This window comes from Podarcis tiliguerta (assembly GCF_965153285.1).
Source record: "Podarcis tiliguerta genome assembly, chromosome: 8".
Lineage (NCBI taxonomy): Eukaryota > Metazoa > Chordata > Lepidosauria > Squamata > Lacertidae > Podarcis > Podarcis tiliguerta.
The window spans coordinates 32,588,862-32,601,726 of NC_139541.1; the positions used below are offsets into that span (position 1 = coordinate 32,588,862).

A 12,865-nucleotide genomic window follows, 5' to 3' on the forward strand; every position below is an offset into this window, starting at 1 on the left:
AGTGCTCAGTATGTTGAAATACAAAGGAGATTTTTAAAGGCAACAGTCCCCTAGCAACCCGATCTCAGGTAAAATGAGCAGAAAACCTTTGCCTGCATTCAGTATTTTTTAAAAAATATTTCCAAGTCATTTATATGACATGTTTTCCCTTCTCCATCCTCCCTCCATATCTGCTCCCCACCCTGATTTTAAGGATCTAATTCATCCTGGGACAGTTTTCACCTGCTAGGAAATGTTACTTCAGTGTTTAATTTAATCTTTCCAAATATGCCGAAAGATTAAACTGTGATGTTTGAGAAACTGGGAGTATTTATTCTCCATCGGGTTTGTTCTCTGTGCCTGAATGAAGAATCTTCTTTTAAGATTGGCAGAAGAGCAAAATTTTGGCATCAGTCTGGTTGTTGTTGTTTTTTAAAAAATCCATTATAGGCTTAACAAATACTGTTGTCCGAGTGAATTAATATTTTGCAATGTCATAAAAGTTAATACTTTATAGCAAATTTGGAAAAAAAGTGAAAAATGCAAATTCCACCTTACGTTTTCAGACCTAGCCATGGCACAGTGTTACATAATGGTTCAGATTTAAAACTAACAACAATTTACATTAAAACTACAGTGTGCGACCATAGTTAGAATCAGGTATACGATCTGTGGTTTGCACTATGCTTAGTATAATATCAGTGCTGATGTAACATGAAAAAGAAAGGGAGCACGAATATTGTCCTGTCAGAATGTTGTTCTGATCTAGAAGACCAGAAATGTTGATGCTAAACAAGATGCTGCACAGTTCTTCCTTCCTTCCTTCCTTCCTTCCTTCCTTCCTTCCTTCCTTCCTTTCTCTCTCTCTCTCTCTCTCTCTCTCTTTCTTAAAATGTATATACAACTTGTTTTTTAAAAAAACACAAACCTCAAATCGGTTTACATAAGGAAGGGATATCTCAGTTCTTGAGACTTCATTTCTCCTTAATTAATCTGCTGTATTTTCATTTTCTTTTTTTGTTGGGTATGTAAGTTCTTTGGTTCCTGCTTCATTGCCCAGAGGGCATTTTAATCGAAGATGATGCTGTACTGGTGGTGTATTTTGTTAGCATTCAAATCAAATTTTCAGACATTAAACCAATGACTCTGTAGACTCAACCTTTCAGTAGAACTTCACATAAAACTATTACTCCACATATTTGTGTACAAAATTAGTTGAGAACCAAGTTTTGAGTTGAAATCGCAGAATAATGAGGTGTCTTGATGTGACAAGTGACTAAAGGCAGCCTTCTGAATTTCTCTCTTTTCCCGCCTCCCCCAGTGGCTTTGCCTCCAGAGAAGACAGATGGAGTTTGCAGTGGCGATGAAAAGAAAGTGGAGAAGGAAACTGATACACGTACCAATGTCAAGAAGCAGCTAAAATTTGAGGTAAGGACATTATTCTTTCTCTCCCTAGGTACACTTATCACTGCGATGCCCTGAGATAAATAATGTCCATGACTAAAGCCTCTCCCTCTATGTCTTGATCAATCGTGATGGCAATCAGCAAAGGAAGGTGATGGTGGCAATAGCATATGGAGGCCCAAGGTTCTGGAAGGTAAAGCAAGGTCAGGACCTGGGAGGAGGATGAAAGTGATGGTGCAGGACCACAATTGGTGGCCTTGCAGTTGAGGATGAAGATAAAGCTGTTTCAGTGATGTCTTGGTGCCAGTATAGCCTGGACTAAGAAGTCAAGATGGAAGCCCCACCCACGGTATGTGGCACCGGACCATTTCAGTGGCATGCATTGTTGGGAGGGAGACTCCCAACGGGCTTGCATAACGTAACACTGTATCCACTGTTGGTTCTACTCACAGTTTACCCACTGAGGTTACTGGACACGACTGAATTAGGTCCATCAGTTTCAGTGGGCTCACACTGAGAAGAACTTGGCTAGATACAACACTGGGAAAGCCCCTCCAGCTCTAATTGTACTCCTCAACCATCAACTCCGACTGCATCGGCAAGCTTCAGTATGTGTTATTGCTGGCCACTCTGAGCACCATTTCATGGAAAAGTGACTTCCAAATTTAACAAACAAGTGAAATTGTAGCATGCTCGCCATAAACAGAATTAAAAAGTACCACACTCACGTTGCTCCTCTCTTCAGTTAAGAACATGAGAGAGGACTCACTGGGGCAACCCAGCCAGGTGGGCATTATTATTATTTATTATTAGCCAGCTGGACCAGGTCAGTGGCTCATCTACTCCAGCATCCTGTTCTTACAGGGGTAACCAGATGCCTGTGGGAAATGGGTGAGCAGGATCCAAGCACAATAGCTCTCTCCCATCCTGTGATTTTCCCCAGCTGGTATTCTGAAACATTACTGCCCCCAACTGTGGAGGCAGAGCATAGCCTTCATGGCTATTAGCCATTGATACCTTTATCCTCCATGAATTTGTCTAGTCCTCTTTTAAAGCCATACAAGTTGATGGTCGTCACTGCCTCCTGTGGGAGCAGGTTCCATAGTTTGAGCACTGCATGAAAAAGTGCTTTCTTTTGTCTGTCACGAACCTTCCAACACGCAGCTTCATTGGAAGTCCATGAGTCCCAGTGTTACGAGCGAAGGAGAAATATTTTTCTCTACCCGCTCTCTCCATGCCATGCATATTTTTATAAATTTCTTATCACTTTTCCTCCAAACTAAAAAGTCCCCAATACTGCAGCCTTTCCTCATAGGGGAGTTTCTATCATATCTTGTTCACTCTGCTGCTTTCCTGGCCATCAGTTTTGGAGCAAAAGCCCCATCACTGCCACCTTTGCTTGGAAAAGGCAGCCTGTACATTGGAAGATGAGATAAATAACATCAGTAGCGTTCAGTGTTGCTTATATGCATGAGAGTAATGCAACTCTCCTACTTCAGCTAAGTAGGCTAACAATGAGTTCTCAGAAGGTGGCTGAAGGCACCTGAAAATAGTTTCTCACACTGTAAGATAATGGGTTTCAGTCTCTGTTTCCTAATGCTTGTAGATTGCTCCTTAAGATATGGCTATTCCGTCAAATAGTGACATATCCTTAGACGGGATAAGAAATATGAGCTGTTTTACTGAAGTTTTGTTTACCCCTAGCCCTGCTTCCAAGTGTCCAAGACCTGGTCTGCTCCATGTTTAATCAAATTATACTTCCTGAGACTATGATCCACTGTGCACATACCTGGGAATAAGCAGCATTGAACTTAGTGGCATTTACTTCAGAGTAGACATGTATAGTTGTAGGCCAGGGGTCAGCAACCTAAGGCCCATGGGTACAAGCAGCCCACGGGGGTCATTTAACTGGCCCACGAGCCACCCACTCGGCGAGTCCCCACGCACTGCGCTAAACTGGCACAGAGCAGTGCGGGAACTCGCTTCCGCAGTGCCAGAAATCACATATGCGGTTACGCAGATGCCGACGCTGGAAATCGTGTGTGTGTGTGTGTGTGTGTGTGCTAAGGCCTGCGAAGGGATCTCCACTGGACTGAACCAGCCCAAGCGAGGTAAACCTTGCCGACCCCTGTTGTGGGCCATTAATTATGTTTGGAGTATCCAAAGAACATTTTGTCTTTATCAACAACCCTGTGAGGCAGATAATTTGTTGTTGTTGTTAATTATTGAAATATTCTCAGCCTAGCCTACCTCACATGGTTGTTGTAGGGATTAAAAGAGGAGGGGGAGACCTGTGCACACCACCTTGTGCTCCTTGGAGAAAATAGGTAGGATATAAATGCAATAAATATATATCTGCATATACTACATATAAGGGTGGAGCTTTAAACTCATGGTGGCAATGGGGCAGTGTTGGCTCCAGGTTTCAGAGGGATTTTTGACAAGAACCCTTCATGGAACCTCCCCACCACTCCCTCAGCAAATGTTATTTCCATACTACCATTATCCCCAGCTGCTCCATCTGTTCGTTCTTCTTCGTCGTCCTTATTTCTACCTCCTGCTCCCTAGCCAGTCTTGAGAGCCAAAGAGCAAGCAGTCAGTGACATCTCCTCCTGTTTCTCTTCCACCACACCACTATTCTGGGCCAGGGTGAGAGGCAAGTGAGCAAGCAGAGGAGGAGGAGGTCCAGGGAGAGGATGGCGAGCGAGCCCCTTGTTGGGGTGTGCACCTTAGGCATGTGCCCAACCATACTGCCCATTGCCGCTGGCCCTCGAGTGGGGTGCAGGAAGGAAAATCTGTTACAATTGGAAGGTCAGTTGGATAAGCCATGATGGCTAAGGAAGCTTTGGAGCAGCCCAAGAGCTTGAGGATGTGCTGAGAGATGAGGAATGTTGACATCTACCCCCAGGGATCAGAATGTGTGCCAGGACAACCCCACATATTGTGAACCATTTATCCCAAACACTTAATGCTTGCTTCCTTCCTTTCATGTGCTATTTTGCTGTTCCTCTACAGGCCTGATTGCATTTCTGTGCTGTATGTGGGCTCTTTTCTTTTTTCTTTTTAATTTTGTTTTCCTTTGTAGTCTACTATCTTTTCTCCCTCTCTCTCTTTTGTTATACACTTCCTAGTGGGGAAAAAAACTTGCAAAAAGTCTTTCATCTCTGGGCCCCCAGGATGATCCAACCTTGACCTAGCTGCACTGGAAATCCATCTGATTAAGACAGGCAGTGAGGAGGAAAAGGTCTTGCCAGGAATGAGTCTGATGGCCTATTTCCTTGTAGACTTACAAGCAACATAAAACTGCCAGACATTGTTCGCCATTGGCAAGCTTTGCTCATGAAGAAAGGGATTTAATAAACAGGAGCACCCAGATATGCCGTCATCCAGACTAAAAGGCTGCCCGTCTCCATAGAGACAGTATACAGATTTCTTTAAATTAAAATAAAAAATAGAGAACCATGCACCTCAATGTTGTTGAAACAGCACGTGTGTTATCTCCAGGTTGGTGGTGAATTGAGCATGTCAAGAAATTCATTCTTACGATCATAATTTATAGGTGCTCTGGCTAGTCTCCAGTTTTTGATTATTATTTTTAGGGAGCAGCTAGCAAATTTCAGTAGGACACAAATTCTTCTAAGGAAGTTTTTTAGATGGAACAAATGCTTGACTTCTGGGGAAAACAACCCATCCTATTTGGCACCCTTGTTGCCTCTGGGCCTGGTTACTGCTTCTTCAGTGTGATTTCTACCAACCCCCTAATCCCCAGCTGCTGCTTTCACTAACTAATCAAGAATTGCGCAGTGAGTAGGATGATGTCATATTGTGTGGCCAATCAGTTATGGCTGTGTGATGACATCGCTAAGCACAAGTGAGGATAATGTAAAAGTAGGAGAGAGACAAGTAGGAGATGATGATGATGATGATGATGATGATGATGATGATTGGCATGGCTAAATATGTCCCTGGAAAAATTGAGTAGTTTCAGCTCAGGTATATATATAATTATTCATTTATTTTTAATGGCCATCTTGAACTTTTTGAGTACCAATGTGGAAGACCCAGGCCAATGTGGAAGACCATCAGTTCAGAGGGTCAGATACATAGTCCAGCTCAAGGAGATGCCCTGATTCCAAAACAGCAGCTCTTTCTGACAATTTTCTCCAATTCTGACCAAGCCAGAAACAACAGTTACACAATTTCAGGCAGGCAGGCTCCTATTGGCTCCCCAGATCTCCTGGTCTGGCCGGGTGGACAAGTTGCAGCACCTTGGTGGTGCTGTAGAGCAGGAAAGTTCAGGGCCAACACCTTTATCTTCCAAGAGGTGTAGGGAGTAAAGTTCTTGGACATTGCAGCCAGAGTCCCTGATTTGAATTCTGTGGTGCCTTATACTCCCATATGAACGAGGTAATGCCAGAAGGTTGTCCAGAACCAACAATTTTGCTATCTGGAACTCTGCTTTAGCCACAGGCACCCTGCAAAGCCAAGCGATCGGCACAAACCCCTGTTATTTAACAAAGGAAATAAGTTGCCTGTTTCAGCTGTTAGTGCGGAGTGGCATGTCCTTACACACGCACAAAGGAAAGCTTGTGAGTTTTAGGCAGTGCAGGACAGAGAGAGCTGTTCTTACGTGGCAGAGACCCAGGCACTGAGATATTCACAGGCACGTATCCACTTGTATTCCAAATCAAAGCTTCCGAATCGTGTAAGCTAAGGGGCTAAGAGGATGGTAAACGTTTTTTCGTTTCATGACCGGGTACAAAAGAATCTGAAATGTGACTGTCGAGAAGGGAGAGGTCTAAATCTGAGGTGGTGGATGTGCCTTGGCTTTTAAAGGTTCCTGGGAATGTTTGTGTAATACGAAACTCAGTTTCCACTGTCAAATTTGCAGGCGGGGGGGGGGGGGGTACATTGGCAGCTTTCAGCCGGGGCTTGTTACAGCTAAGAGAAGACTGCCTTTGAACTCAGCGGGGGACGGGGGGCTTTACCGTTAACTGCTGTAGGGAATTGGTTTCAAGTCAGCAGATCAAGCAGGTATTTCTGAGCTCCCATCATGCCAGAGCTATTTGGAGCTGTTTATTTTACTTGCGTGCAACGACTTTTCTTTTAATTGCCCCCATGGCTTGTGTTGCAACTCTTGCTGACTCTGATCGCGGGAGCCTTGAAAGAAGGAAGGCGAGCATCTTACAGAAATTTGGGGAGGGGGGCTGTAAGCCAAGCAGACTAATTTGCTCAATCTCCCCCTCCCCACCCTGCCACCGCAGCCTGTGAACTGCGACGACCCTGTTTTAAATCTAACCTGGCAAAGTGGACTTTGGCAAGTCACTATCAGTCAGCCTTTAGGTTCTTGAGGGCAATCTCTGAGGTAAACCCAATTTGGCAGTGGATGCTGAGCCATTGAGAACATAAGAAGAACCTGAAGGATCAGGTCAGTGGCCTACCTAAGTCTAGCATCCTGTTCTCACAGTGGCCAACCAGAGGCCTCTGTGAAAGTGGCAAGTTGGATCCAAACACAAGGGCACTCCCTCTTCCTGTGGTTTCTGTCAGACGGTATTCAGAAGCATTACTGTCTCTGGAGGCAGAACATAGCCATTGTGGCTGGTAGCCATCAATAGCTTTATCTTCCATGATAAGGGAATGGGTGGCGCTGTGGTCAAAACCACTGAGCCTCTTGGGCTTGCCGATTGGATGGTTGGCAGTTCGAATCCATGCAATGGGGTGAGATCCTGTTGCTCTGTCTCAGCTTCTGCCAACCTAACCTTTTGAAAGCATACCAGTGTGAGTAGATAAATAGGTACTGCTGTGGTGGAAAGATAAACGGCACTTCCGTGGCACTCATCACACTGTCCCGTCGCGCCAGAAGTGGTGTAGTCATGCTGGCCACATGACCCGGAAAGCTGTCTGCAGACAAACACCGGCTCCCTTGGCCTGAAGCAAGATGAGCGCCGCAACCCCATAGTCTCCTTTGATTGGACTTAACCGTCCAGGGGTCCTTTACCTTTTTACCTATCCTCCATGAATTGCTTGGTCCTCTTTTAAAGCAATCCAGGTTCATGGACATGGACTGCCTCCTGTGGGATGGAGTTCCATAGTTTAATTGGGCACTGAATGAAGGAGCACTTTATTTTGTCTGACCTGAACCTTCCAACATTCAGTTTCCTTGGATGTCCACACGTTCCAGAATTATAGGGGAGGAGCCTTTTCTCCTTTTTGCAATGCACAATTTTATAAATTTACATTGTGTTCCTTCTTATCCGCTTTCTCTCTAAACTAAAAAGTCTCAAATGCTGCAAACTTTCCTCATAGGGGAGTTTCTCATCACTTGCTCTTGCTGCTGCTTTCCTGGGCATCAGTTATGGACGCAGAGCCACATCCTCCATGAATACACATCTAATTTGTTTAAGCTAGTTTGTCTGTTGAGGAGAAAAAAAGTTGGTACCCCTGATTCTTGTTGATTACAGGAACAGAACTAATTTTTAAGGAGCATCGTTCTGATAGAAAGCATTTGTTGGGTTTAAAAGCACTCTTTAAAAATATTTGCTGTATGTCCCCCACCCCACCCCAAACCCAGCTGCAGTCGTTGGCACGTAAAAATCTAATTAGCTGCTGCAGAAAATTTTCATTGTTTCCTATTGACAGTTTGCAGAGACTATATTTGAATAACAACCTTGGTTTTAGAGGCTCTGGATTGGACCTTTAGTATGTAACCACCTTGCTGTGTGCTCTAATTGTCTTTTAACCTTTTCACCATAAGCCAGCTCTCAAACGATTGCGTAAAGTAGCTGTGGCTGGCAAGAATTTTTCACCCCCCTTTATTAATTCCAAATTGGGTTCTACTTCAACAGATGTAATGCTTTAATGAGTTATAAGGGAGAGCCGGAATTAATACTACATTGAAAAATCTGTGTTGCGAAAGGGGTTTTTCTGAAATGGGTTTATGCCACGGGTCTATTTTCTATTAATGGTCACTTCTGTTTCAACTTTATCCTGCCTCATGCTGAGAGTGTCTCACTTTTCCTCCTTGAATTAAGGAGAGGTTTTTCTTCTCACTGTTCCCTCTCTCTCTTTTAAATTGGAGGATCTCGCATTATATTTTCAGGCATTTTAGTAAGTAGCTTTCACATAGTTTCGTCTTCTTGCTCAATGAAACCAAAAAAATGTTTCAAATTCTCTGAGAGTCTTAGCCCAAGGGAAATAGACAAGGAGCGCTATTGAATGCCTTTCCCCTCCTGCTCAGCAGAATATACGGGAAATGGGGTCTCAATATTGTTACCATTAAGGTTGCTAACCAACTGGGGGGAGGGGATCAAAACTGACCCATTGGGGCTTTCCTCCACCCCCATTCACCTGTGTGCCACTTACCAGAATTTTAAAAAGTACATGTTTCAACAAGTACTGAGCCGAATGCCACCCTAGTTGCAGGTGGTGGAAATGGAAGGTCTGTTTTTCAATTCAGGGGTGCCTGCTCAGTCCACAGGTGGAAACATAAGATGGGTAGAGGGGAGAGTCATTTTGGGGGAAATCCATCCCCCTTAAGCCTCCCATCCAGTTTCAGGCGCCCCTTTTGCCCCACAGAAAATTCAAGCTGAAAGTTCAGGTCCTTCAGCTTTTGGCTCAGTGCAAGTTTCAACTGTTTAGCTCAGCCTTCCCCAACTTGGTGCCCTCTGAATAATGTGGGGCTGCAGTTCCCAGCAGCCCTGACCACCAGACTTGCCAGATGTGGGGCTGGTGGTATTTGTAGACCAACAAGATCTGGCGGGCACCAACTTCAAGGTGAAGGGCCTTTTCACTGGTGGCACCTCTGTGGAACACCCTCCTTCAAAAGGCCTGCTGGATTCAACTCTTTCAGGCTTCTATAAACTGAGCAGTTATTCAGAAGGCCTTCTCCACAGGTTGTGTGCAAGGGACATTTTGTGTACTGCTTTGAGTTTTTAATGCTGTTGCCAATTTCTGAACTTTGAATTGACTGATGAAATGGTTCTCTGGAAAGAACTGCTAGCCACTGCTTCTGCGCAGTCAATGAGAGGAATGGTCTTCCTTACCAGATCCCAGGTGGTGATGGTAGAAGCAAGGGAACCTCAACCTGTGTCACCCAAAGACAAGATTGCTGATGGGCTCGCCACCCTCGCTGACACTCATGTGCTTGCATGGCTGCTGGTTGGCTAGCTACCATAAGTGTGTTTGTGTGGTAGCCAATCAGCAGTCATACACTTGCATGGCACTTAGGAACTTCCTTTCTCCACCAACATCTCCTTGTTCTCCTGTTTTTATTGCTATGGTTGGACTGTTTCTATTATTCTTACAGGGAGCTGTCTAGAGGGGCCAGGTTGTTGGGTGTTCATGTGGGAGAATTTTTTTTTAAAAAAAAAAGAAAAGAAAAAACCCAACTGTTGTCTGAATTTATTTTTAAAATATATTTTAAAGAGGAAGTTAGCCTCCTCTGCAAATAGGACTTTTGCTTTAGGTAATCAGCTACTCTTTGCATGTTCCTTAGGAATTGCAATGTGATGTGTCCGTTGAGGAAGACAACAGGCAAGAGTGGACCTTCACGCTTTATGACTTCGACAACAATGGCAGAGTCACGCGTGAGGTGAGCGAAGTTTAGCTTCCTGATACATCTGTGGGGCTTGCTAACAAAGGGAGCGGTTTGTACCATACTGCTCTGGGGCAAGGATGCCTCTGGTACTAACTGGCTGAGCTAGTGTGATGTTGTGGTATGTTCTCAGGGGATTGGGGTGTGTGAGAGAGAAAGCAGGGTATAAATGAAACTTTATACCACTTGAGATCAGGAAAGGCTTTCCTTGTCAGGGTATGTGTGTGAAGTACGGGGAGACTGCCCAATAAAACTTGTGGATGAGGAAACCCGGACAAAGTAGGAACGGAAAAGCCAGAACTGTAGAAGAACAAAATGACGAGTTGAAGAAATGGATCTGGCCCCAGTTATACATGCATTGTCTACTTCTAGACTTGATTGCTGCTGCACACTCTGTGTGGGGCTGCCCTTGAAGGGCACCAGGATCAGTCTGAGAAAGGGCCTTCTCTCTGGTAGCCCCCAGGTTACGGAGCTCCATGCCCTGTGAGTTCCACTTGGCTCCTACATATTTCAACACTACTTCCAGCTGGCCTACGGCCCAGTTCATTTTTAGTCTGCCCTTCTCCTATTCTCCTTTGCTTATTTGGGCTGGCTTACTGCTATTTTATTTTTTAATTTAATTCTAGTTGACTGTTTAAGGTGGTATAAAAGTACCTTAAATGTGTAGTACAGTTGGGGCCCTTAGCAGCAGGCTTCCTTCACTCACTGCTGTAAATCCATGTCTGGTTGCTGAATGCGTGCGCTGGGACCATGAGGAAAGTGTTATGCTTTCAAGGGCTCTGTGGCTTTACGTGATCTCTGCCAGGCCATTTGTATATGTTCAGTCGTCGCTTGATTTCGCAGCCACGCCTGCACGTGAAGCAGCTTTGAAATCTCCTGCTTTTGGAATACCCTGCGCTATTTTGTTTTGTTAAGCATGTCGTCGTTTTGATGCCGGGGATTAGCCATTTAAAAACAAAGGCGTTTTAAAGGGGCTTGTTTTTGAAGGGATAAAAATCTCAAACAAATGATACTTTAAACGGAGTGTCAAAACAAACCCTTGCAAACATATGCTCCTTTTGGCTCCCCTCCTGCCTTTATAGCTGAGCTATTGAAATAGCAAGGGCCCCTTTTGAAATTATTTCCAGGGAGATTAACGACGTCGGTCAACCATATTTATAGGTATGGAGCAGAGGTCCAGGCTGCCATCTCTGTCAAATCTCAGGCTGCCCACCATCAGATTTAATTGCAAAGCAGCAAAATATAGCTGGTGCCTTTCCATAAATCAGATGAAGACAGCGTAGGGTGTCTTGGGGCATGCAAGCCTCTCAGGAAACTTATGCACAGATCAGGGCTGTGGAACCCTTTTCATCCCCATCTGGGCAACTTTCCAGGAGCCACCTACTAGTTTTGGGTAGGGCCAAAAGTGGGCAAAGCAATGAAAGTAGATTTTACTTTTGTGTATAAGACTAGTTTCTGCGCACACACACCTCTGTCCTTCATTTCCCACCCCTGGCACAGACTGTAGAACTGTGTTAGAAAACTCTGCTTCTCCTTGGATTTTGGTGTTCCAAATTACATAGCGTGACGGTGGAAATATTTTTTCCAGAATTTTGCATTCAAGTGTCAGGCATGCTCACATTGCCACAGCTCTTAATTCCGTCATGCCTTCTCCCCACTTTGCTTATCAGTATATACCTGTGCATCAGCCTGATACATAACCCGACAAAATTTGATTGGCATCCGTCTGTCTCGGGAGACCATGGAAGAGTGTGCCTTTGGGGGCGATGTCAAACCATTGGAGTGTTGCAGCGCCTGCTTTGGCTGTAGAGACCGATTCAGGAAAGTCGTGTTTCGTTCCAGCTGGGGCAGATGAAGGCATCCGGTTGTGCTGCTGTGGGTGTACCACGGCATTTCTTCTTTCTGTGCTCCTCCCAGCAGTCAACAACATTTACTAGCCTGTAATGATGATGATGATGATGATGATGATAGTAAAATATAATGTAGCCTGTGTTTCCATGTTGACCACGGAACAAAGGTTTCTAACCTCTTGGCAGCCTAGTAAAAACAAACAGAAAGAGACTTCTGCCAAGCAAACTGGAGAAGGAGGGGACAGATTGCTTCATGGGCATAGCAGCTACACCTGGTGGGTGTGGTAGCTGCCCACGCTGAAATGGGGCTAGCCCAATTGGCCTTGCGTTCCCCCCACTCCCATGTGTTCTTTTAATGAGTTGAGTTGTGACCCTCTCTACTGTTAGGCATTCTGGACTGTTGATTGCCATTCTTTCTTTAGAGCCTTGTGGGGGGGGGGGGGGAGGCTCTTTGTGTATCCAAATCACTGACTGGAACGTAAGACAGAGTACAAGTTATGCATAGGGCAAAATGTCATCTGTACTCTCAAATGACCAAAAAATCCTAAAGGAAAAGTGTGTGCGCTCCCCCCTCCCCCGCTTTTAACTCAAGCGCTTGCTTTTGTAATAACAAATTCTCCATGAAAAGTACTCAAATCTCCATCTTAGAAGGAAACTCTTTGGAGATCGGCAGTCCTCTGTTTAAGATCCTTCTAAACGTAATGCTGCTTTGATGGTTTTCTTGAGATACCTCTTTTGTGGTGTTTTGGGTCGTTCCCCCCCCCCCTTTTCATTTTTTCTTTTTCACTTCCAAGTTCAGATCTTCAACAGGCTTCTTTTGAAATGATTGTGGCGTGTACTCGGGAGCATAATTAATGTGATGGCAAATTATAAAATTAGCATCCAGCCGCTGTACTTGAAACAGTGTCATTAATGTCCAGGGTGAGAAGACTGAGAAGAAGGGAAAAATGCCATTTATGGTCTTTTTGGCGTGAGAGGGAGATAACTTTCCACACTGTAATGTGGATATAACTGCAAAACTTGGCTAATATTACTTCCC

General features: G+C 44.7%; 1 protein-coding gene across 4 annotated transcripts in view; it reads left to right on the forward strand.

The window, feature by feature from the left end:
- Nucleotides 1-12,865, forward strand: part of NKD1 (NKD inhibitor of WNT signaling pathway 1) — a 127,038-nt gene that overhangs the window by 94,729 nt on the left and 19,444 nt on the right. For 3 of the 4 annotated variants that reach the window (XM_083451915.1, XM_083451914.1, XM_083451917.1), the window contains 2 exons: nt 1,301-1,407; nt 9,878-9,973. In XM_083451915.1, coding sequence (XP_083308041.1) covers nt 1,301-1,407; nt 9,878-9,973 — 203 coding nt within the window. The remainder of the gene's footprint in view (nt 1-1,300; nt 1,408-9,877; nt 9,974-12,865) is intronic. The other variant, XM_083451916.1, reaches the window with a different exon arrangement.